At 41.0% G+C, this 26580-nt stretch overlaps 1 protein-coding gene across 2 annotated transcripts in view; it reads right to left on the bottom strand.

Moving 5' to 3' along the window:
* The window catches only part of oca2 (oculocutaneous albinism II), a 62353-nt gene that overhangs the window by 18701 nt on the left and 17072 nt on the right, over positions 1–26580 (bottom strand). For both annotated transcript variants that reach the window (XM_087836446.1, XM_087836447.1), the window contains exons 10-18: positions 24636–24707; positions 24021–24086; positions 23460–23516; positions 20510–20634; positions 20128–20266; positions 15130–15262; positions 11759–11906; positions 9799–9856; positions 9511–9619 (exon numbers count right to left, since the gene is read on the bottom strand). In XM_087836446.1, coding sequence (XP_087692572.1) covers positions 9511–9619; positions 9799–9856; positions 11759–11906; positions 15130–15262; positions 20128–20266; positions 20510–20634; positions 23460–23516; positions 24021–24086; positions 24636–24707 — 907 coding nt within the window. The remainder of the gene's footprint in view (positions 1–9510; positions 9620–9798; positions 9857–11758; positions 11907–15129; positions 15263–20127; positions 20267–20509; positions 20635–23459; positions 23517–24020; positions 24087–24635; positions 24708–26580) is intronic.

The following is a 26580-nucleotide window of genomic DNA, read 5'->3' as shown; positions in this document are numbered from 1 at the left end:
TCTGTGTTGGTCTTCAGGGAGCGGAATCGCTTTCCTGACCTCAACAGAGAGAACAGTCCGTTGTTGGGATGGCTGAGGTCCTTCACGATCTTCCTGGCCTTGGTCCAGCACCGCCTGCTGTAGATTGAGTGCAGGTCAGGGAGCTCGGAGCGGATGGTGCGCTCAGCTGAACGCACAACCCTCTGTAGAGCTCGTCTGTCCTGCATGGTGCTGTTCCCGAACCAGGTTAAGATGTTTCCCGTCAGGATGCTCTCTATGGTGCAGGAGTAAAAGTTCCTGAGCACCTTGGGGGGCAGTCGGAAGTCTCTCAAGCGTCTGAGGTGGTAGAGACGCTGACAGGCCTTTTTCACCACGGTGTTGATGTGACAGGACCATGACAGGTCCTGCGTGATGTGAACTCCGAGGTATTTGAAGCTGTCCACTCTCTCCACTGGGCACTCGTTGATGACGGGGGTCTGGTAGTTCCTCTCCTGCTTAGTGCTGAAGTCCACTATCAACTCCTTTGTCTTACTGACGTTTAGAAGGAGGTTGTTCCTCTGGCACCAGTTCTCCAGATTCCTAATCTCCTTCAGGTAGGGCGTCTCGTTGTTGTCAGAGATCAGGCCCACCACGACGGTGTCGTCAGCAAACTTGATGATGGTGGTGGAGCTGGTAGTGGCCACACAGTCATATGTGTACAAGGAGTACAGCAGGGGGCTCAGAACACACCCCTGGGGGGCTCCAGTGCTGAGAATGGTGGAGGCTGAGACATGTCCGCCCATCCTTACTGCCTGTGGTCTGCCAGTTAGGAAGTTGGAGATCCACTGACACATAGATGAGCTGAGTCCCAGATGCTCCAGCTTGGTGGTGAGTGTGGAGGGAATTATGGTATTAAATGCAGAGCTGTAGTCTATGAAGAGCATTTTAACATAATTCCCCCTTCTAGTGTCCAAGTGAGTAAGTGATGTGTGGAGGAGATGAGAGATGGCATCGTCTGTGGAACGATTTGGACGGTAAGCGAACTGTAGTGGGTCCAGTGTGTCTGGTAGTGAAGAAATGATGAAGTCTCTGACCAGGCGTTCAAAGCACTTCATCACTACTGAGGTGAGGGCTACAGGGCGATAGTCATTGAGAGAAGCAGGGTGGGGTTTCTTTGGGACAGGAACAATGATGGACTCTTTGAAGCATGTGGGGATCACCGACTGAGATAAAGAGATGTTGAATATCTCAGTGAACACAGGAGCTAGCTGGTATGCGAAGGACACCAGGAAAAGAATTGTAGACCTGCACCAGACTGGGAAGAGTGAATCTACAATAGGCAAGCAGCTTGGTGTGAAAAAATCAACTGTGGGAGCAATCATCAGAAAATGGAAGACATACAAGACCACTGATAATCTCCCTCGATCTGGGGCTCCACGCAAGATCTCATCCCGTGGGGTCAAAATGATCATGAGAACGGTGAGCAAAGATCCCAGAACCACACGGGGGGACCTGGTGAATGACCTGCAGAGAGCTGGGACCAAAGTAACAAAGGTCACCATCAGTAACACACTACAACGGCAGGGAATCAAATCCCGCAGTGCCAGACGTGTTCCGCTGCTGAAGCCAGTGCATGTCCAGGCCCGTCTGAAGTTTGCCAGAGAGCACATGGATGATACAGCAGAGGATTGGGAGAATGTCATGTGGTCAGATGAAGAAGAAGAATACTGAGTTGCATCCCAAGAACACCATACCTACTGTGAAGCATGGGGGTGGAAACATCATGCTATGGGGCTGTTTTTCTGCCAAGGGGACAGGACGACTGATCCGTGTTAAGGACAGAATGAATGGGGCCAAGTATCGTGAGATTTTGAGCCAAAACCTCCTTCCATCAGTGAGAACTTTGAAGATGAAACGAGGCTGGGTCTTCCAACATGACAATGATCCAAAACACACCGCCCGGGCAACAAAGGAGTGGCTCCGTAAGAAGCATTTGAAAGTCCTGGAGTGGCCTAGCCAGTCTCCAGACCTCAACCCCATAGAAAATCTGTGGCGGGAGTTGAAAGTCCGTGTTGCTCGGCGACAGCCCCAAAACATCACTGCTCTTGAGAAGATCTGCATGGAGGAATGGGCCAAAATACCAGCTACTGTGTGTGCAAACCTGGTAAAGACCTATAGTAAACGTTTGACCTCTGTTATTGCCAACAAAGGTTATGTTACAAAGTATTGAGTTGTATTTTTGTTATTGACCAAATACTTATTTCTCACCCTGATTTACGAATAAATTCTTTACAAATCCTACCATGTGAATTCATGGATTTTTTTTTTTTTTTTTTTTTGATTTTTTTTTTTCTTTCACATTCTGTCTCTCACAGTTGAAGTGTACCTCTGGTGCAAATTACTGACCTCTGTCATCATTTTAAGTGGGGGAACTTGCACAATCGGTGGCTGACTAAATACTTTTTTGCCCCACTGTATACATATATATAGAGAGAGATAGATAGAGATCGATAGATAGATAGATGCCATTAATGATTTAAAAAAAAAAAGAAAAGAAAATAGCTGGTCTGTGACTTTCTCTCAAATGGATGAATTTTTATGAAGTTTGATGGATTTGTTTTTAAGGTCCCACTACAGGATTTCAGTCAGGCTGAGGTCTGGACTTTAACTAGACCAGCACCTTGATTCGTTTCTTTTTCAGTCATTCTGTAGAATTTTTGCTGCAGTGCTTGGGATCATTTTCCTGTTTCATGAATTGGTTTAGGCAAGTTTTAGCTGTCAGAAAAATGGCTTCATATTTAATATGAGTTTAGTACATTTTGGTATAGAGAGTACTTCTTGGTCAGCGTTTGTAGTGTTTGTGTTTGTCCTGATATCATGTGTTTGGTTTACTTCAAACATGTTGCTGTGCACTATGGACAAAGATCTACACTTGGGCTTCATCTGACATTGTTCCAGAAGTCGTGTTGTTTGTTTAGATGTAGCTTTGAGATTCTAAGCCTTGCTGCCATGTTTGTCTTAGAGAGAAGAGGCCTTCTCCTGTCAACTCTTCCAACCAAGCCATACGTGTTCAGTCTTCTTCTAATTGCTCTGTCGTGAACTTTACCATTTTAAATGGCAACCAGGGCCTGTAGACTCTGCAATTAAACTCTTGGGTTTTTTCCAGTTACTCTGAGCACTGGACAATCTGAGCTTTTTGGTGAATTTATTGGGATGTCCAATTTTTTGGAAAACTGGCAGCTGTCCTGGATAGAATGAGCCTTATAACTGTTCACAGATTGGTGGACAGCAACAGTTGCTTGGCATGGTGTTAACACACACCTGAATGACCCAGACCAGCAAACCACCACAACGTCTGCTTTTATGGAGGTGCTCACGCTTACTGATGATCAATCAGCTGCATTTGATTAGCAGCGCAAGGCTGCTACTTGCCCTCTTAATTCCTATGGAAAAAGTAAGGATGCACTTGGTTTTTCAGCACGTTGCAGAGTCCTGTGAAAACTACATCCACAGTAAGGAGACACCAGATCAGGAGTCCCCAATCCCAGTCCACAAGGGCCAGTGTCCCTGCAGGTTTTAGATCCCACCCTGGGTCAGCACACCTGAATCACGTGATTAGTTCATTACCAGGCCTCTAGAGAACTTCAAGACATGTTGAGAAGTTAATTTATCCATTTAAATCAGCTGTGATGGATCAAGGACACATCTAAAACCTGCAGGGACACCGGCCCTCGTGGACTGGGATTTGGGACCCCTGAACTAGATGAACAAAACTGCCTGAGAATATTGAGAATATCTGGGTTTTGGCACATGTACTCAGTAGGATCTAATAAACAGATCATAGCAATGAAGTGCTACCCGCTGGAAACAAAGACCAAAGTATTTGGTTCGTCTGTGTGGGACTGATGAAGTGTTCATTATCACAAAAATGTCATTTCATCACATTGCAGTCAGGTGGATGGGAGTTGGCACCAGCCTGCTGATATTTACAATCAGTGTTTCTGAATGAGGGAAGGGGGTGCATCCACTTGGAGAAAATTTGATTAAACAGGTGAGCACCAGTAATTGCCTTGGGTGAGGCCTTAGGGGAAATAATTTCACAACTAAAGGGAATTAGTCAAGAAAGAAGTGCCATGGAAGGACACAAAAAAGAAAGCAACAGAGGGTGGTTTATGTTCAGAGAGGCTGATAAGAAGATGGAAAAACAAACAATATTGCAGTTTAACAGCATAGTTACATGTTAATAACCTGCTGAATTTCTGTTTTTATCAGCCATTTTAGTTCTCCAAAATGCCTTTACTCTGAAGGCAATAATAAAAATGAAAATAATCATCATAAAGTTAAAAATAGAAAGTGATTCTGAACAGCTGGGCAATGCGAAATGAGGTGCAGAGAGAAACATAAAAAGATACATATCAATATTCAGTTTTGGGATTCGTAGCTTCTGTTTTGCTCAGACTGCACCCACCTTACATGTATAATTAATTAATTTATTTCATTCATATAGCCTTAACCAGAGCCTTTAATTCATACTTCAGTGGGGAAACAAAAAGACCCTGCAGAGGCAGGATGACCAAAGTTCATTAGGCAAATAGCATGAGTCCAAACGGGGTAAACACAACAGGAGGAACAATGAGTAAAGTGTACACAGGGCACTTTGGGAGATAACGATTTAACAGACTGAAAACACACTAAGGAGAGGAGCATAACAACACACAGGAGACACTAATGAGAGCAGGAAAATGAACACAGGAGGGAAGCGCAAACACAGTGAGAAAGACTGAAGGAACAAAGACGAAAAATAGGAATTTTAAATTAGCCAGAAGGGCAGAAAAACAAGTCCCGTATGTGAGTGACTGCTGTCTGGGGTTGTTTCACGCTGCGCCTTTAAGCACTTCTTTTACCAAAATACTCAGGTACTAATGAATGCATTGGGGGGCTATTTGGGGTTCAATATTTTGCCCAAGGCCTTTTTGTCATGCAAACTGGAAATCAAAGCACTGACGATGTCCCAGGCCACAGGCTCCCCCTGAGGTTCTGGCTTCTTCTGGTGCATCCTGAATAAGCTTGATCCAGCTGGGATTTGTGGCAGCTGGAGTTGATTTTCTCAAGTTGCTTTGGAGTAGTTTTTGTGGATGATACTACCATCAGGCAGAGTTATGCGAGTCTGTAACAACATTACCCTGGTTGTGAATGTCAAAGTCACGTGAATGCCACGCTCCACAGAGATGCTTGGCACTCATCAAGTGTTTCAGTGTTGCAGCTCATCAGTGTAGTTTTATTTGACATATTTTAACGCTCAGTTAATGAAAGCCAACTTCCACCATAAACTTTAAACTAGCTCTGTTTCAGCTCCACTTCATGAATTTCTATTTCTCATCACTGTAAAGACACCTTTGATTTTCTCTGTGCAGATTTTTACCTGATCTGTCTTCTGTATGGGAATAAGCCGCAGACACGCCTAAAGAGCTCTCCAATTACGAAGAGCTTTAAGGTGAGTCTGAGCAGCTGACAGCTGCTGGGAGCACAGCGTCTGAGACAAGAAATATGCTGTAAAAACGTCTCATCAGTGCTGTCTTTAAGGCATAGACCAAAGAAAGTGAACACAAGGCATCCTTTAAATGTTAGAATTTAACCAACGTAAACAGTTTCAGTCAAATAAAAAAAAAAAATAGAAATTCTCATGAAATTATTCACAAATTACAGATGTAACCCACAACACTACAGACACATTAGAGGGATCAAACGAGCAGCCAATAATCAGACTGAAATGAAATCTTAGCGTGTAAAGTTAATGAAGCTTTAGTGAGGCTCAATTTTTAAAAGCCACGTAAATGAACAGCCTGGGACTGCTGCAGTAGTCGAATCTGACTCTCACCTGCGTGCTTTAATGAGAGCTGTGTTTGGATCTGCTCCTGTCCCTCCACGGGGACAGAGAACATGCAGCTGTGGGGTCGTTCCCATTTAACAAATGTCGCGGCGCAGCGACCTGAGCAGCACCTGTAATTAACCGAGCGTGTTTGGTGGCTGAGTGGCCTCAGCGGCGAGGCGGGGGGATGACAACAAGTGTATGATGATGGCCATCTTCATTTAGGGACAGTGTTAGCATTATTAAGATGCTGTTAAGATCATTTGCTCGGTGCAGATTAGAGACATCACAGTCAGAATTGTCATATGGACACAATGACATGAAACCACTATGATTAAGAAATGTGGTGAGATTTTATTGGTTCCATGAAAAACACTGAAGGTATGTTTGTATCAGATGATCTATTTGTGTTCATAGATACAAATTCACTCATTTTCAGTTTCAACTCAGTGTTAGCTAAGTAGCATCAGTGCACATCAATGTCCTCGTATGGTGCTCTGTACTGCAAGGAAGTGGGACAGAGGGAAGACACCTCCAGCAGAACCAGGATGAGGGAAAATAGAAGAGAGGATGGGGACAAAACACATAACAGCAGTTAAAAATAAAAAGACACACACAGATATACAAAAGAGAGTAAAAAGATGTGATGGCAGATGATATGCTCAGTGCATCATAGGAAGCGCTCCAGCAGCCTACGCCTATAGCAGCATGAGTAAGGGATGTTTCCACAGCAGTAGTGGCTGATAGCTGAAGGCTCTGCCTCCCATTCCGCAACCTCTAGAAGCACAAATAAACCTGCAGTCTAAGAGAAATGCTCTGTTAGGATAATATGGGATCTTTAAAATATGACAGAAACTGATTATCCAGGAGAAAGGTTTTAAATTCAATTCTGGACTTAACAGGATGCCAGTGAAGAGAAGCCAGTATGGGGGAAATGCGGTCACTCTTTCTACTCTCTGTTCAGGAGCTTTTAGAGTTACTCTGAGATGGGGTGTTTCTGATTTCAGCAATATTGCACGATTTCAAATGTATTTTTGATAGGAAGCATTTTTCATGTCTGCAGCTCTTCGGTGAGAACCCGGACACCCAAGTAAATCGGGTCTTTCAAAGAAGCGGCAGTAAAGGTGGTAATTCGTGCCAAGCAGGACGAATCAGAATATTAGAGATGACTATTTCGCAAACTGCTGTGAGATTGTGTTGAACTTGATAACCTGTTGGTGATAATCTCATGTTAACTGCTGCGGCAGATATTGGATACTGAGGAGCAAAGTCATGGTTTTCCTGTTATTCTCTTCCCATGTGTGCTGTACTCCCCACTTTCTGTCTTTATCTGTCTTTGGGTTATTACTTTATGTTTTACTTCATCGGTTTGTTTTCTCGTGTGACTTCAAAATCAACGCCCAGCTCACATTAACTTAATCTGTGATTGTATGCTTTCAGATTTGCATCACTGAACTGTGGTTTTAAGCTATATTTTACACAGCACCCTAACTTTTTATTATTTTGTCTTTTCCTTTGATCTCGTCGGATTATTTGTTTGCCTTTCATGTGCTTTCTTTACTTGTTTCCTGGTTTCTGTTTTTACCTTTTGTAGCTGTTTTCTTGGACTTTGGTTCATCATTTTATTTTATTATAAATTCTGGGCCACGTCTGTACCTTTGTGCAATCTCCTAACACAAACAGCTGTAAGTGGTTAAAATTTTGTTCTGGAAACCTAAAATAATAATACTTAATTTTTAAAGCAGCTTTTTATGTTTTTGGCTTTAAGGAAAAAAACATGTAAAGCTGTCTCTATTAAGAGAAGCAGAGACATATGTGCAATTATGGATCTATGGAACAGCAGAGACAATCTTTCCAGCACTCCCTGTTGTTTAATCAACATTTTATAATATACTGAAACAGAATGGAATAGATGCAAGTCGTAGTTACTGCTTAACCCTGATCCAAATATATAACAGGCACATTGGTTAGTCAAGCACAAACCCCAACCTGAAGACCTATTATCAGCATTGAAGGAAATGATCTTTGGAGTAGCTTTGGAAAAGTGAAAAATCCCACCGGGCAACAGAACCTTTCTCTTGTGACTGATTACACACCTGAGAGAGTTTTTAAAAAACAGAGAATACAAAGGGATCGAGAAAGCCCGAAAAGAAAAAGGGATTTGATTTGTATGCCTGAACATGTGGATCCACTGGGACCCCGGGTTATCCGGCACTGCACAAGAGGTGCAGTGAGAGCTACAGAGACAGAGATTTCCACTTGAATGAGGGAGAGAGCACCTCATCTAGCTGTAGGGGAGGCAGTGGGTAGCAGCTCACTGTGAGAGCAGGGATGAAAGTCCAAGCCGGGGGGGGTGCTGGGGGTGGAGTGAGACGCAACGCAACAAATCAGGATTCAAATTTGGAGGAAAAAAAAACTGTGATTGTAGTGGGTTAAGGTCTTAAACTAGGCTTCATGACTTAATTGGATAGAATAGCAATAGTAATGTAATAGTAATATAATGGTTCGCTATCACACACACACTCCAAAGGATGTATGAGCAATTACAGGGTTCAGTTTCTTGTCCCAGACTGTGAGGAGCCAGGAATCAAACCAACAACCTTTGGATTAATAGGTAATCTGCTCTCCCCTGTGGCTCAGTAGCCATTGACTCATGAGTCATCTGAAACAGTGGACCTCCAAGGAGAGTTTCCACAGCAAGCTCCTCCTGTGTGTGTCTGGGTTTTGAATGCTAGTTACTCAGAATCTGATGGATTCATAAAACTTAAAAGTTGTGTCCTTAAAGTTTAAAGCCCAGATTCAGGGTTCCTGCGTGGTCTGCAGGTTCTGCCCAGACTATTAAAAAAAAGGTGACGCAGCCAGTAATGTGAGCTACTGTGCTGCTGTTGGTTCCTTCAGCTTCTCCTCTGCTGCAGAGTCCATGAGAGTCATATATCTGCTTTAAAAAAGGCAATATTTGCTAAGCAGATGATGAATTGCTTTTGAACGAAATGCCATAGGGAGTTTGCCACACTGAGGAGCCAGTGTGACCAGCTAACTTACTTCCACCTATAAATACTTCTAGACCCTCAAGAATAAAGTGCACAGTTAAAGTTTTACAGGTGGCATAGCTCCAGAATGCAAAACGTAACACAACAGCAGCAATTAGACTTTCAAAGCGATAAGTATTTTACTCTTTAGTAAATATGTATATGAAGACAAATCAGTCAGGGGTAAACGGTTCTGAATGTAAGCAAAGAGTGTTTCGAAATCGTATGATGCTTTACAAAATGCATCGGAAGAGAGAGATTTTCTGTAAAAGTGACATGGGAGCTTGGACAAAATAGAGATTCTGACATATCTTTTTCAATATGTTACATCTAGTGAAGGTTTGTCAAACTTTGCACTGCCTATTTTTGCCCCAAATTTTGGTTGAATGTCTTAAGAAGGCCTTTTGCAGCTTTACTGAAATTTTGTTCATCAGTACAGGCTTAGAAGCTCGTGGAGGGATGGAACACGGTGGCCTTAATTGCAGCTTTGTAGCCATGTAATTTGTTGGTTTCATTTGCTAGTCAACCCATTATTTACTCTCTTTTAAATTGCAAGGGCACAGGAAGCTGTGTTTCATAATTACATGACGGAACCCATAACCACCCAGTGATGCCCGTAACAACAGTGCAATAATGAGAGAGTGCGGGGCTTACCAAGATCGAGATGAATGCTGGGAACGAAGGAGTTGAGAAAGAACATGAAGATCACAACGCCAAGGACAGACACACACTTCACCAGCAGAACTTTGTCAGTAATTCTGTGCTGCGTAGGAGGAAAATGTATTTTTTGTGAATGGTGGAAAAGCTGATGTTATCACAAGAATGACAGGATTTGTCTTAAGCGAACTTTCAAAGACTAGACCTACTTCATTACTGAGATTACATCAATGCACCAGTCACAGTGATTGAGGAAAATTTGTGAGGTGAAGAATCAAAGCCTACCTTCTTCTGCAGTTCTTGGATGTTTTGCTCCCAGTTCTTATCCTCCTGAGAAATTTGTCTGTCAGACACAACAACATTTAAATCTCACATTAGGTGAATGCACAGTGTCAAAAAAAAAAGAAAAAAAAAAGGGAAAAGTATCATCTCATAGAAACAGGGTGCTTATTTTTAGCAGTTTATAACCATATGCTGAGCATTGTGCAGTGTGAAGGATTTATTTCTGCATTTCCTGCGCTTCAAAATGTGTATTTACTTGCTATAATTGCTATGATGGTCCGGAAAGCAGGCACAGAAAAATAGGAACAGGAAAAAAACAAACTATTTCTGGACTGAACTGAACATGTCATGCTTGGTGCCATGCTTGTGTTTTAAATAATTAGAGGGGACCTATTATGCTCTTCTCCAGCTCCATATTTCTAATGTTGGGCTGCCTGAGTTTACAGCTTTGTGTGATCAGAATTAGGAATAATCCTCATTTGTTTGAGCTTGGATTTGGAGCAGCACCTAGTTCATCCAGTGTCTGAAAAAGATGTTTAAGCTCCTCCTTCCTTTAGCTAACTTTCTTCTGATATATTGATATTGCACAGATCCAGGAGCAGTCTGAAGTCTGAGCTTCAGGGTCATGGGTCTAACATACATGCACTGACATTACACACTTCTAGATTTATACTTAATTTCAAAGGTAAAAACAAATGCCGTATTTTTCGGACCATAAGGCGCACCGGATTATAAGGCACATTAAGCAAAACAAAACAGTCAGATAAGTCAAACTTTACTCAACTCATTATACTAACATAGCTGTGAAGCTAGCGATCACATAGCACATCATTATATACCAGCTAGCCCAACTTCAGTAACGCTACAAACGTCACTGCTGTTTAGTTTTCTATCTTCATTCATGTTGGAAGTGATAGCAGAGCTGTACATTTTAATATTTTCAGAAATCTCTCAGTCAGAACATGCAATATCATGTTTAGGTGGAAACTAGCGTGCTAACTTCCTGCTAACTTCTAACTCTAATGCCTGGATGTTAAACTTAATTGTTACACCCGGCAAAGTAGCAACGCTGATTAAAGATGAAATTATTTAGACAGTTTTTAACTCTCAATGATGCCGCAGTGTTCGTTTGGACCCAGATTACTCCGCGAGGCTCCTGAATACAGTAGCCATAACGCTCCGACAATCCATCAAGCGGTGTGGCTTCGTAGCTTACCAAAGTCAGACTAAAACATTTTTGACAGATTTCTGAGCGGCGTGTACTACATAAAATCCGTTCGAGGTCAGTAAGCACAACCGGAATTCATACATAAGGTGCACCGGATTATAAGGCCCACTGTCAATTTTTGAGAAAATTTAAGGATTTTAAGTGCGCCTTATAGTGCAGAAAATACTGTAACAGTGGAAGTGGAACGTGCAGTTACAGTGTTACTATTGCATGCAAGAGTTTTATATGATTGCTACTTTGTAACCGACCACACACTGCGGTGCTACCGTGGCTATGTCACATTTCTAGCCTTTAATGAGCCTTTTCCTTTTTTTTTTTACTACAGCGGCCCCTTGTGGTCAAAGTCAGTCTTATTCGTCCGTTTTCTTGGTGGTCTCGATGTGTACACCAGCCAGGTTGCGTCAGTGACGTGTGTCATCATCCTAGGTCTTTTGTTTAGTTTTTATTGAGTTCTATCGAGTTCGTCTTGTGTTCTGTCACCTGTTATTATACAGTGGAACCCCGACTTACGAAATTAATTTTTTCACAAAGTATTTGCAGTGTGTGTTTTCAGTAATCACACCAGCCATGAATTCTCTTGTTAAATCATGTATTATTGATTAGTACTGATAACTGCATCTAGTGAAAAGATCTGTACGAAGTAATATACAGCAGGTTGGCATTTGAAAAACAAAAGGCATTAACAGTACAGACAATGTGATTCTTAATGTTCTGTGTTCTTGTGCTTTCTTTAACCTTTGGAAGGTCTTCATCATGTTTCGCAGCAGACTCTCCAGGTTGAGGACTTTTTGCATTAGAAGACATTTCACAGCTGTCTCCTCTCGGCTGGCGGGGTTTATGCGCTGAGCCGTTTGCCTCCAAACCAGGATCTCATGCTTGAGTTCTGCAGGGCAAAGAGAGAACGCCACTTGTTCAGTGCATGTACGACACACAGACTTCAAAGTTACAGTGATAAAGCTCAGCAGCAGAATGCAGTACGTTTATAACGGATTATTGTTTGATAATATCTTCTACAGCTGAGAGAACATGGTGATGTTTTCAGTCAATATGCCCAATATGTGAGCCCCCACAGAGGGCGTAATGCAGCCTGGCGATGGGTGCATTGACCAACCCAGGAACCGCCAGTGCTCAAGTACAGATACAGCCTGAGGATATGGGACCCTTATGTAGATATCAGTAGGTGCCATCCTTTTTCAGGAAGGTTGCTAGGTGACCATAATAGGATCTAAGCAGTGCAGGGGGGAAGAGGAAAAAAAAAACATTTCCTGTTAGCAAATCTGCACAATTACCAGCCGTGGCAGGGGGTTTGAGCTGATCCAGCCACATGCACTCTTAGCAAGGCCAGGCTGGCAGGAGAAGAGGAAGAAACTCCACGGGGTCAGATTTAGGCCAGCATCGAACGGTCACCGTGGTGATGGGTAAAAGCTTCCTTTAGTTTGCCCGCTGCTCAGTGTGACAGAACAGCTCCGAACAGTCGGTGTTGCTCACAGCTTAAATGTGAGGATTGTGGTGACCACTGAGCAGCCTCATGGTCTCTGCTTCAATCATCCCATGCTGGGGTCATCTCAGAGGGGGAAGTCTGATAGTGTGGGTAAACAATGATAGGAGGTGACTGTGTTTCCGGAAGAATTCTTAACAGTTTCAAACAAATATCTTTTTTTTTGTTGTTGTGTTTTATTTTGTATGCTTATTATCTATCTCCCCAGAGTCTTACAAGCCAGATCTACAGTAAGACAGAATGATGGAGGACAGTCATGCTCCAAACCAGCACAGTCTGTAGTGTCTGTGATCCTTTCTCTCTCTCTGAACATTGTTCCAAGTCTTCAGGGATGGCCAAATCATTTTCTTTCCTGTTGCTGGATAATTAAGAAGATACATAAAAGGGCTGCGGTACACCAGATTAGCTGAATAGAAAAGAAAGGAGTCCCGTGTCGCTATCAGGCTGCTCTCTGGATGAGTGAGTCTGTTCACTGCCAACTAGTCAGAGCAACTGAACATCAGAGTAAAGGGGTTTTCTCACATGAGCCATGTGGTGTCGGACACACTGTGAGTCACCAGACCCTCGAGGGATGTTAGCGGGTGAAAAAGGAGATAAAGGCATTCTACCCCAGTAAATGATGTCTGAGTTAGGTTATTATCACAAATACTTTTGAATTTTAAAGGTCAAAAAGTTAGTTTTATCAAATTAATTGTAAACTTTGTTCACCAAGAGGCCCAGACTTTGGCATCGAGGCTCTGAGCTCATGTTTCCACTGCTGAATCCCGTGCAGGTGTGTTTTTAGAGTTTCTTTAACCTGCCTACATTTGAAGAGCATCTGCAAGCCACTTTGCAATGCATCTTCACCCCACTTCATGTCAAACCTTTATACTGCTGCACTCCCCACTTTCATGCTCACGCATACACATGGAAGGGTCCCACAGCCCTATCACCAAATATACCGTTATGTGAAAACGTTTTTCACAGGTTTCACAGTAGCTTGTAGATTCAGCTTTAGTTTTCTTTTTGTTAACTTTAATACTTAGCATGCTAACACTTGGGGTTTTTCCAGTTTCTCTGAGCATTGCACGGTCTGATTTTGGGGCCGTTCACTCCTCGGAAGATTTTGGCATCATGCTAACATTCCTGAATAATCAAGAGCAAAAAACTGCACATTTTTTGTTTTTACAGAGGTGCTCACATTGTTGATGATAAGTTAATCAAGTGCATTTGATGAGCAGCACCTGACTTACCCTCTTATTCCCTATTCAAAGAGTAAGGCTTTACCTGCAGAGAGTCAGGAAAACTTTCTTTTTCACATATAAATAACTGCAGAGGGAAATGAGCATCTTTCAATTGTAGTGGTCCCGACTGAGGTAAAAACGTTGAAGACAGAGGTGGTGGATGGATCGAAGCAGCAGGCAGAGATGGAGGGCAGTAGCACTGCCACTGAGGCTTATATAAATGATGTGAAGAGATTGAAGAATGTTACACCTGCATGATGGGCAGCTTGGTTTGACTGTCGAACTGATCACAGGCTTTGTTCCAATTATAAACTTTTTTTTTTTTAAACAGTGACTGATGTGAAAATCTGTATCACCCGGCTCTGAAGACTATTCTTCAGCAAAAAATATGAATATTTTACAATTCCACTCCCTTCTCAATAAGGCGAACACAGTACTTTTTTTTGTTATTTTGTATGTTTTTGTTTTTAGTTTTTAGTATAAAAAGGAACAGGGAGTTCTGTCCTGTGTTCCTAAATTACAGCGCTCTTAGAGAGGCTCTATTGAGCATGACCTTTTCAGACCTCTCCAAATTAAGTACCCTACTTTAAATAATAAAATGTAAAAAAAATCACGCACACAGAATCTTTTTGCAGCAATATATGTTCCAGAAATGTAATATCGGAGATGGCAGAGATATCTAACAGTGTGAGTGGAACAGTGTGGAAATTGAAAAAGTGAAAACTGAAGGCAGCACACACCTCAAGTGGAAATTAGAGGGATGAGGCCGTAATGCCGAGTTAATTATGTTTGTGTGAGGCCAGTGCATTGCCTGAGAAGGTTTATTGGGAAGCTATTGTGTGCAAAGATGTTATTGGGGGTTAATACTCTTCTTAATAATACTCAAAAACCATCACAAATGATTTCAGGTTGTGCTGTATCCAGCAGGTAACTATATTTTTTATAACTCGAGTCCACTCAGCTTAATAACAACCATGTAAAAAAATATTTTTCATGTAGAAAAACATAAATTAACCCAAAAAAATACTTTTTAAACTGAAGAAATGTTAAACTCGGACATGTGACATCACCATTTTGATTATTTGAAACCATGTTTGACCATAATCAGAGGATCTGACTGAGAAACAGAGGGATGCTGGTAGAGTAGCATCTTGTCAGTCAAATCTCCGCCCTAAGACACCACAAGTTTTATCATCTTTTTTTTACTCTACTGCAAACATTAGAACATTAGAGCCAGATTTAATGAAATGTAACTTTCTTACAGTGTTTAAAAAATTAAAAAATTACATGTAATTATATTAGTTAGAATTTTTTGAGTATAGGTGTCACCCTGAGCAGTCTACGGGATTAGAGTATCAGTCTATGAACAAAGCAGTGCTACTTACCAACTATTTCAATGGACTCTTTGTTGTAAAGTTTTTTGTTCCAGTAGAGCATCCGCAGGAAAGGAAATGAGGTAAAAAGGACGAGGCATATTCCAAGGAACATGTAGCCTGTGAAACTGGCAAAATCAATCCCCTGTAGGAAACATAATGAAAATGTGTTAGACATTTGCCGTCTGGTCGAATTTCATTCAAACGTGACAAACTGAGCCTGGGCTTAGGCAAAAAATGTGTGCATGCAGCGATGGACTTTTATGGAGAGACACAGTATGAAAAAAGTCGTGTGGTGTTCTGAGGAAAGAAAACTCAGAGTTCAGGAAAGCAGCTACCTAAAGTGTCCTCCCACACAAGTGCATTATAATGATGTCAGACTATGTTCCTTACTATATAAAGGGCCTTGAGAGCACTGAACTCTTGAGAAGGACAGCAGGAGGTGCATTCACACTCCAAACTGTAAGTATGAGCCGCACATCGTACCTGGAAGTTTGGATTTAAGAGTGAAATGACACAGAATTTGATTATTGCACACAAATCGGTGCGTTCTTTCATGTTCTGTCTTCACTCTCCGTTGTAATTCCTGCTGCTCTATTTTCCTCGTCGCTCCAGTTTCCCACGCTGTCAGATTCACTTCACTCATCAGCCTCTGTTCCCCGATCAACCCTCCTCCTTCCCGTCTCCACCTCACTCACTGCATTTCACTCTTTATCTCCATCAGCCATCTGTTTACTCTGCTCCACCACCTCTAGCCACTATCTCCTTCCTTCATTTGGGATTCTGCTTACTGATGGTCCTCTCATGTGATTCCCAAAAAATACATTTTTTTGGATAAAATTTTCCTCTTTTCTTCCAAATGGTCTCTCCCTGTTGTAAGGAAACTTAAAGTGACAGAAAAACAACAAAATATAAATAAACACTTGTGTGATTCTCATTGAGCAACATTTAAAGACACTTGCAAGTAGCTCACGCTGCCTTTATTTCACATGCTTTCACAGTATAAAGAACAATTTTCTGATATTCAGTGATAAAACTGGTTAATAGTAAAAGGGTGATGCAACTAAACATGAGTGGAAGTGTCTGAATTATTAAACAGCAGATTTAATCCACATATTCCCTTTGGATCACAGAGTTAATTTTGTCACTTGTGGCACATCCCGGCTACATCCTGGTTTATGCGCACCCCCATGGAGACCTGCTCTCCATCTGCAGTGACCTGCAGGGCAGCCTGGTGGACTGAGAACAGCTGCTTGCATGAACCTGCTGTTTATGAAAAAAATTCACAATTCCTGTTAAAATCTCGGTTTCAGCGATGAAACAAAAAGATGAAGAATAATAAAATGTTGTGCGCCCGCAGCCTAATGAATACAATATGTGCTTGCGACAGTCACAAGATCAAAAAAAGAGAAACTTAAACTTGTTGATGTGATTGTATTTCTGTTTGCGGCCATAAACTGCGACCCCGGTATGTCCATATTTCAGAGCCAATGTCAACAATTCTGATTGGAGGGGATCCAATTGGCAAGGAAAGTCCCTCTGTGAAATGATACCAGAGTTTTCATATGCACAATGGTACCTTGGATTGTAACAAGCTAAAGAGACGGACACTGTGATGAGGAGCAGAACCTAAACACATACACACTTCACGGACGTGCCTTTCTTTCCATCTCCAGATCCCTAAAATCCCTTCGCCACATACAAGCCAGCAGGCAAACTAACTAACGGGTAAGCAGACCGCGCACAAACAAGCTGTGCTTATCGTGGGCCAGACATGACTGAACGAGTGTGCCGTGGCTGTAACCCTGCAGTTCTGTCACCTGGGAAATGGAGCCAAGACAAACTGGACAGTGGGCTGTGGAAACCTGGCGCTACAGGAGCTACAGTAACCCGGAGACCACATACTGCTCGCGTCGGCAAAGGCCAAAATGTCACATGCACTGAACAGATGTCACATCAAGCAGTTGTGAAAATGTCATGTCTTGTAGAGATTTAGCATCATGCTCCTCTGAGTATACAAAGAGTGAAGGTTATGAGAGGAACATGCAAGTCAATGCCCTTTTCAGACAGCGACGCTCTGCTCTGATTAGCTCAGTAAAATGTTGCCACTGCTGTTTCAGCTTTGTCCAAACTTGTGCAACAGATGACAACTTGTGTCTAAATGGGTTTCCAAAAGGCTCAGGTAATGAATAATGGCTGGATTTTAGTTAAGCCAGAACACAGAATACAGATCAACTTGACAAGGCAGTACTGGTGTAGTACTGGGACTGCAGACTGTGGCAGTTTTTCACTGGGACTGACCAGGATGGAAAAGATCATACATCAGAGGGACAGCTGAAGCTGAAAGTTATTGGACGTTTCTAAAAGTTAGAGGCAAGGATGAGATAGTGTAACATGTGCAAAGGAGGGACACGGTAAAACGAAGACTACAGAGAAGATTTATGAATGAAGGAGGAAGTAGGACATGCAGGGTTGGTGTGACAGAGGGCTAGGATGAGATGGAGGCTAATGATCCACCCCTAAAGGGAGCAGAAGGAGAAAGTGGTTATAATGTGCTGCAGTAGGGAACTCCCAATTTCTAAAAATGGGAAAAGTTCCACTTTCTGACTTCTTGGGCTTTCCAGAATAAATGGAGCCCACGAAAGTAAAAACAAGGGTTAATACAATTAACTTTAGATTTTGTACCTGGTTTAGATTGTAGGAAATACTGTTTCTGTAAGTATGAGGGACATAATCCAACCACAAGCCATGTTACAACATTTACAAAACAGGAAGGAGCAGAGAGCTACATGGAGCAGGTGTCCATCACTACAGGCTGCTACTTCCACACACGTGGAGGTCTCTGCTTTGCTTTAACCACACTCCTAACATCCTGTCATAAAACCTTACTACACCAATCAGGATACGTAAGCAGGATGCTGGCATTTCATTAGCAAAATCAGCTTCACTGTAACAAAAAACAGCAATCATCAATACCGATTCAATATGCTATATTTATGAAAAATAAAATAAAATGTGGGCTACTTAATAGAAACACTCTGATTCATTGAGGCCTGACTCATTGCAAATACTGCTGGTTCATTTTGATTAACAGGAAGGGAGCCGGCTCTCCGTGGATCTCTCAGAGGCTAAGCAGAGTGTAACAGCCACTTTTGAGGGGTTTCTGGTGCAGCTATCCTGCCGTTCATTCTGAACTTTATCCACTAAAATGATTTAGTTGAACTCAAACTGAAAGAGGGCTGCTAACCAGAAAGCTTCCAATACTAAAAATGTTTTCCGTTGACTGCAGATCCTGCATATCCTGATACATTAGCAGAGATGGGATGATTCAAAACACTTTTATAACACATCATCCACCACTGGAAAAAAGCTGGGTGTTACATGGTTTCACACATTATTGCATCAGGAGTGGCAGTCTTCCTCACAAGTTTAATCAGAGACTAACCCCAAAGCTGGGGTCACACCACATGTAGATGGCTTTACCAACACACTGTAAGCTTATGCTGGTACGCACGTCACAGGAAGGTGAATGAATAGAAGGTGTTATGGTACACAGCTGTCACAGCTGCTGCAAATGATTACATGTAAGAAAATGGAGAAAATGGCTGTATGGACTTTCACACAAACACAGTACATGTGTAAATGCAAACCTTTGACCAGGAACAGAACTAAAATCAACCTGTAACGCTGGTCAGCTGCATTGAAATAAGAGGAGGTAGCAGCTTCTTTTCCCACCGACATCTTGACATCTTTAATTCTTGTGATTTATGATAGCTGCTGCAAAAATATAAATTGCATTCATTGCCACTACATCTCCATTCATCACCTACACATCAACGTAAACAAGGGTCACCACTCACGACTGTATAAATACATGGACAGATTGCGCTAAACAAAGATTGCAGATGTACAACCCTGCAAACACAGATGATTACATTTGCTCACAGGACAGGAAAAAGTCTATATGTACAGTGTACATGCATGTGCGTGCTGGAAATGCAGCATCAGGCTGTTAATTCCTCAGTTTGTATGAGGAAATATGAAGGCTTAAAAAACATGCAACCTTTAAGGAAACACTAACTGTACACAACTGAAAAATATTATTTTCATTATCATCTCCTGTAGATCGAAGTCAAATTCAATTAAAAAAAAAAATTCTGTCTCTTCAGACCTAATTATTGTACAGTCTAACACCAAATTAAATATCATGACTGAATTTAGCAAACATTCTCAAAGCCTGTTAATAAAACCTCAGTATGCAGTCTGTTCATGCTGTAACACAGATGCTTTTCCTCCTCCGTGCAGAGATTTTACCTGCTGACTGAAATCCTCACAAGGTCTGGTTTGAAAAACAGATTTAATAAAATTTTAAAAAACTGATAATGATAAAAGAAAAGGTTTGTCATTATTTTTTAATCATTATTAATCATCATTTTTAATCATGACCTTATAACTTAACTTTCTACCCCATAGCCCTCCAGTTGTGGTCTCCCCCCCCCCCAATTCAGATCAGTGGGTCATTCAGTAGGGAGTAGATTAGTAGTAGATTCTCATTCATTTCCTGTGGTGGTCACCAAGGATGTACCAAAGTTGATTAAAACCCTCAAACTTCAATAACAGAGGTGATCGTCAATGTTCAAGTGCATAGTGTGGAGGATGTCATGATGCCTTGAGGCAATCAGATGTAAAACAGAATATTTCTGAGTGTTTTAAGTTGTACATTGGTCAGATTTGACCCGAACACGACAGGAAGGCTAAGCTAAGTATGGTTACTTCAGGCTCTAAGAAGCCAAAAACGCAAAATGTGAGACTTGAAATTAGGAGTTCACAAGCCAGTGTGATATGCATCGTGTAAACTTTTACCAAACACCTGCAAGATATTTAGCCTCAATCCTTTTTTCAGCCAGTACTAACAAGTAAATCTATGATTCACCTTTTAGTGTTGTACCATCAGTAATGTCTTTGCTTTGCTAGATGATTACTGTATATTCGAGCTGTGAAGGTGCCTACTTCTCTGCGCAGGTCCTGATTTGATACTATAATCACATTGGGCGGATCTCCGACAGCTGTGGCGGCCCCTCCAATGTTGGTGAAGATTACTTCTGCAATCAGGACATGTCTGGGGTCTAGATTAAGCACCTCACACAACCTGCAAAATCAGACAGACAGAAAAGCCCTTTAGTCATGATTAGATTACAAAGGGTGGGGTAAATAGAGAAATATGAAAAGGATGTTGGTATTGATCCTTCAACCTTTTGTGCAGGAAAGCCACACACAAACCAAGTGGACAGCAGTATGTGTGTGTGTGTGTGTTTGGGGGGGGAGATTTATTCCACCTGAGAATAAAAAAAAAAGGCAGTGTCTATTTTTTCCCCCTGTTCCTGTTCTCTACCTTATGGTGACGGGAGTAAAAAGCATCATAGTGGTCACGTTGTCCAGAAAAGCAGATAAAATGGCAGCAATGAGACAGAGGATGATGATCATGGGCCACACTCTTCCTCTGGCTAACTGGTAAGCCTGCAGAGTGGAGACAGATAATGGAGAGATGAGGTTAGGTTGTTTATTATCAGCACCGCCAAAACAGCTGACTCAGAAAATACATCTGGCACAGCTTCGGACCAGTTCTGACTGTTCTTTGGTGTGTTTAAAAAATCTAAAAATATGTAAATCTTTCCATTATAAGTAGTACAAGATATAATATCATTAAGATTCAAAAAGAACTGCACATGGATTCCCACTTTAAAACAGCACTCTTACATCACCAGGTCAGGATGGCCACCTTTCAACGGTAACGGTGTGATGTGTGAGAGCTGCTGAGCTCTTCTCTGAGAATACTTTTTTTTTTCTGCTTCTTCTCCAAGTCGCACTTAACCTCCTAGGACCTGGCGTCCACATATGTGGACATCACATTTTGGGTTATTTAGACCAAAATACTGAATTTTGCTCTACAAGGGCCTGATATCCACTTACGAGGACATTATACTGCTACTGTTCTATCAAGATTTTAAACGAATATCCTCATATGTGGCTCTTATTTTTCTTAAAAACAAAAATAAGGCAAAAAAAAATCTGGTATTTCTTTGTTTTTACATTCATCGGACCCCAATGTGTCCAAATATCAATGAGAAATTAAAAAAGCATGTAGTGGAAGAGTTCGGGTCTTAGGAGGATAAAATTCACATGCTTGCATGATCTCCCTGTTTTCCAGGACATGATCTCCCTGTTTTCCAGCGCTTTTGTACCTGACGCACAAAAGCGCTCGTCCTCGTTCACCATGTACAGCGCACATTCGGTATAAAAGCGGAGCGCCCTGGAGCTGTTTTCTGATGGGAGACTTTGACCTTCTTTGAAAAGAGAAGACAGATGTGTTATCTTCAATAGTAGAGGAAGCAAATAATTTGAGAATGTGTATCCCTCTGTCATATGGAGGACAGATAGGACTGTGAAACTGTAGCGCTTTTTTTTTTTTTACTGTTGCAGTTAAAGAGCACTTCTTCCCGAAAAAACTGATTATTTTGAAGATTTAGTTTTCTGAACTTCACCTCGAAACGAATGTCATCCTTGTCAGCCTTTACTGCTGTTACTGTATTTTTAGGTCAGGATATAAAGATAGATTTCCAAACTTGATAGGTTGTCTGACATTGGAAAGGTCCTCCTTTGTGAACCTTTGTGACATTGGATAAGTCAAAATCAAAACTACAGTCGCGTCGTGTGTTGCTGCTAATTTCAGAAATAGCTCAAAGCCTGTCAAGACATCTCACGAGCGGGCAGCTTATTTCATACACTTCCGCTCAGCATCCTACAGAGTCCCTTAAATATCTTGAGGTTATTTTTTTAATCTAGCGCACACAAGACATTCATCAGAAGTTATCATCTTGTGCTAAAAGTATCTTACGCAAAAAAAACAAGAAATATTTTGTATCGACAAAAAATTGTCACCTTACAAATTTAAGTAGGTTGAACAGGATCCCACATGGTTAATAGTAAACAGAAATTTAAAATCAATTCGATTCTGTATGTGAGCCTTCGTGTTCTTACTTACAGTCATGTGACAAAGAGAGTTTTCAACCAGCAGCAATAACCTGTGGTAAATGTGACTTTATCAGTCTCTTTTGGCCTGTTTTTCTTTGCAGCATTGCTTCAGATCATTGAGGATTGTGGATATTCATGCAAAGCTCATTTCTTTCAGATCGGGGTCCATTCTGTTATACGTTTGCTGCTGTGCTTGGGATCAATGTCCTGTTTCATGACTTGGTTTGGGCCAAGCTTTAGCTGTAGTACAGAGATGGCCTCTTATTTGACTTTTAGAATACTTTGGTTTACAAAGAAGTCCACGATTAATTCAATGACTGCAGGGTGCCCAAATCATTACCCCTAGGGCTGTTCGATATAACGATATATATCGGATGACGATATAAAAACGTCTATTGTTTCATTTTAGGCTATCGTTTGTTTCCTGGTGTCGCAAAATAAACTGTTTACAGCAATATTTTTTCACCGTTTTGATGGTCACTGTAGTGGCTATATTAATTTCTTAATGTTCTCTCTTTCTCTTATATTTTATGTAACCACACTACAGACGGACAAGCGCCTGTTTTTATGCCTTGTGGTTAGCAACAACTATGGTAACACCATCGTGTCCGCTTGTTTATGTTCCACATAAAACTTTCACAATAAAGCTCAAAATCCTGTTGAGACTTTTCAAAATAAACTGAATCACGTGAAAGAGCAGATTATTTACGGATGAGAATTAAAAAAGAGCCGCCAGGTGCTAAAAAATAAACCTTAGACTCAAATGTTAGAACAGGCTTTTCCCCGCAGCACGCCGTGTAATAAATACTCACAAAGAAAACGGCGGCTGTTACAACTTATGTCTAAAAATGTATCGTTTCATGCATCGGTTAAAACACTCGACTCCAGCTACATGACGCGCAGCTGGAAACACTTCACGCAAGTCAAGATTCACAAAATTTACAGAAAATGTTACATTTTTGTGATTTATATCGTTATCGGACGATATAATTCTTATATCGGGATATGAGATTTTGGTCATATCGCACAGCCCTAATTACCCCTCCACCACCGTGCTGACAGTTGGTATGCGCTGTTTGGTTTTCTCCAAACATGCTGCTGCACAATGTGGACAAACTTCTCCACTTTGGTCTCCTCTGTTCAAAGAACATTGTTATAGAAGTCGTGAGATTTGTTCAGATTCAGCTTTGCAAACCTTAACCCTGCTGCCATCTTCTCTTTTAGAGAGAAGCTTTCTCATTCAGACTTTTTCTAATTTTCTCATCAACATCAATTATTAATATTATTATTATTATCATAAATCAACTTACCTTCACTGCACAGTAATCGAAGAAGCCAGTCTCTGAGAAAATGGCCACCAGCACCATCTGTGTTGTCGAAAAGAAGAATTTTCCTTTAAGTAAGATTATGTCTCCCTGTGAGATTTCAGAAACGGCCCCCTAAGATGATAAGATGCTGTTTATCTTAGATGAGATGGTCAGAATGAAATATGTGCCTGAGTTCCAGGGTTCATTAATACTCTTCATTAACGTCTCTTTATTACCTTCCTTATTATCATCGCGATGAGTTCAAAAATGTTTTTACAGGTAAGCTCGAGGATTTCAAACTGCTTTTAAATGGATTCCAGAAATGTCTCAAACTCCCTCTTCATAATTTTATACCAAAACTGACATATTCAGGACATGTTTGTTTCCACGGAGACTGGATTTTTTTTTGTTGTTCGTTTCACTCGCCTCCATAGAAATGTATTTCGCTGTCAGACATTCAGAAGACTGATAGAAAGGGCGCAGAGCGCAGTTGAGAGAGTCAGAGAGCTCTTTTTTAATGCTCTGAGATTTGTTGAGTCAGTGAACATGTGAGGAGTTAATCACCATGCCAAACAGAAGAGCCAGCGTCTCATAGTCGATCCACTCCACCACTGTAACAAGGCTGGGTCTCTGTGGGAGAGACAAAGAATGTAATTACACAGATTTATCAAGAATTTCTGGATCTGAAGGGGAAAAAACAAAAGGACAAGGTTAATAAATGATGATCAGACTCGTTAACAGTGTTAAACTTTTGGGTACGGCTGTGTCTGAACACTGCTATAACTCCTCGCTGGCCCAGTTCCTGCTTCATTTGCCGAAGCAGACAAAAGCACAGGTGGAACTAGGAATGACTGCTCTGTTCCCAAAGCATCCCGCTGAGGTGAAAATGTCCACTACTCTCAAACTTAGACCAGTGGCTAAATTTGGAAACACATAGATGTTGATGAATGACAAACTTTGAAATTAATCATGACATTTCAGAAATTAATCCTGCAGTTTCCACCGATTTTGTCTGTATTGTGTGGCACAAAACTTACAACCAGTTTGCTTACACGCCTGAATAACTGTTCAACCGTAACTCAAATACATGAATCATATGTTAAAGCGTTCATAATATGTTCTGAATGTACCACTGCATCCCTAAAAAATCAGTAAAATCAAATAACGAAAGAGACTTACATTCCCGATGATGGACAGAGCAGCTAAGGCTGCCAAAGATCCCAGCATGGCAGCCAGGGTGCGGTGCACAATCTGAAAGGACAAAACATTTACCACACTCACTTCTAAACAAACGAGCACTCACCTTCACATTAACTCTGTAAATATTTTCTAGCAGTGGAACATTCCTGTTCTTTCTGATGCCGTCTCAGTCATCTCTCGACTGATCTGTGAGGCATGTCTGGAGGAAGGAATGGTTTGGAAAAAAACTTCTGCAGGCATTTCTTGAAAACGTTTATTGTTATACAGTAGGAGTCACGTGCCTGGCTCTTTTGTCCATCTGCATCACCATCCTCCTGTGGCTTTGACTAATGAAAATAATAATCCTAATGTGAAAAATAACACTGTTTTTTAGGACATTTTAAATACAAATTAGTCTGTTTTGTTGGTAAATAAAATACTTCTTCATTTAAATTTTTTAATTTGAGGGAAAAGGGCAGAAAACAGTATTAGCGCTCCAAACAATCACAAATAGGCAGGCAAACACTGATAATTATTTACATCTCTTATTCTTGTGTGTTCTTTTTGATTTATTGTTACAGAGGAGGTCTTCTGTGAGGTTTTCTGCTGCTAGCATTACTGATATTATTCTGAGGACTATTATACATAAGAGAAAGCACCTGTGTGAATGACAGCTGCAGCGACTGGGATGAGGAGTCAAGAAAGTCTCGTGATCCATAAGATCTATAATGTTCTGTCATTTTCATCTAGGGTGAACTATCAAAGGTCGAGAAAATATCACATACAAGTCCACAGTGCTATTCAGAGGCGCTCATCACCACACACGCAAAAATATAATGCATCTTAAAATGAATCCGTGATGAGCACAGATGATCCTTTAACATTTCATGTTGTGTTCAAAGGAGAGATGCTTGTTATTTTGGGATTTAACAGTGACATTTGTGTGAATTATTTATTATGTAGAACAACTACTGTGTATATAGTGAATATAGAAAGCAAACTGTTTAACGATGAAAACGCTGCTTCTTTTTTTTTTTTAGAGTAAATCAGAAATATTTTACTGACACAGTAAAAGTGCGTTCATGTTGCAAAACCATCAACATTTGACTCCAGGCACAAAAAGAAATGAATGAATGTTTTTAAAAGCCAAAAATGACATTTTGACATCTGAATTACTCTTGATGTTTAAGCTTTAATTGCATAAATTAATGTGAATTTAAATCTTCTTAACACTTTTACAACATTTTATGCCACTCTGTGCGTTTCTTGGACAGCGTAAGAGGCTTTCTTTAGTCTATTTTATTTCCTTTAGTTAACATGTTTTTATTGACAGATCTGAATCTATTTTTTATTGGTAAAAATAAGATTTGATTCTGCTGTCAGTTAAAAACAACAGCATCACAGTCGCAGTGTCTTTAATGCATTACTCACCTTTGTGAACTGCTCAGCACTAAACTGGGTCTTGTCACTCACAATGAATAATAGCTCAGACACTCTGTAGACATTTATAATCTATTTGTCTTAACACTTCTGCTTAAATAATGAGTAAAGTGGAACAAAAGCAGCGAAACTTTCTTCAGCCTCAGCCTGTCTCAAAACTGACAAAATAAAAATGACATCACAGTTCTTTACTTCAGATCTTTTGGAACATTTCACTGAAATGCCCATTAAAAAAAAAAAAATCACAAACTAGTGCCCAATTACCAACACTGACAAATCCCTTTGTTTGATCTCAGCATTCAGAATACCCTAAATGTGAGAGACTGCATATGCACTCACTCATTAGGAGGCTGCGTCAAGTTATCAGACTAGAGACTAAAAGCATAACTCTGTGGAGGAGTGAGACATTAGCAAATGGAGACCTGACAGCGCCAAAGTCAGACAGCATCCTGATGTCTGAGCGCTCGTGCACTCTCTTTCTGAGACGATCCCTCTGTCTTTGAAT

Source organism: Neolamprologus brichardi, chromosome 23 (genome assembly GCF_056152115.1).
Source record: "Neolamprologus brichardi isolate AB-2024 chromosome 23, ASM5615211v1, whole genome shotgun sequence".
NCBI lineage: Eukaryota > Metazoa > Chordata > Actinopteri > Cichliformes > Cichlidae > Neolamprologus > Neolamprologus brichardi.
Note: the sequence above shows the minus strand (reverse complement) of the source record. Positions and strands in the feature narration are given on the sequence as shown.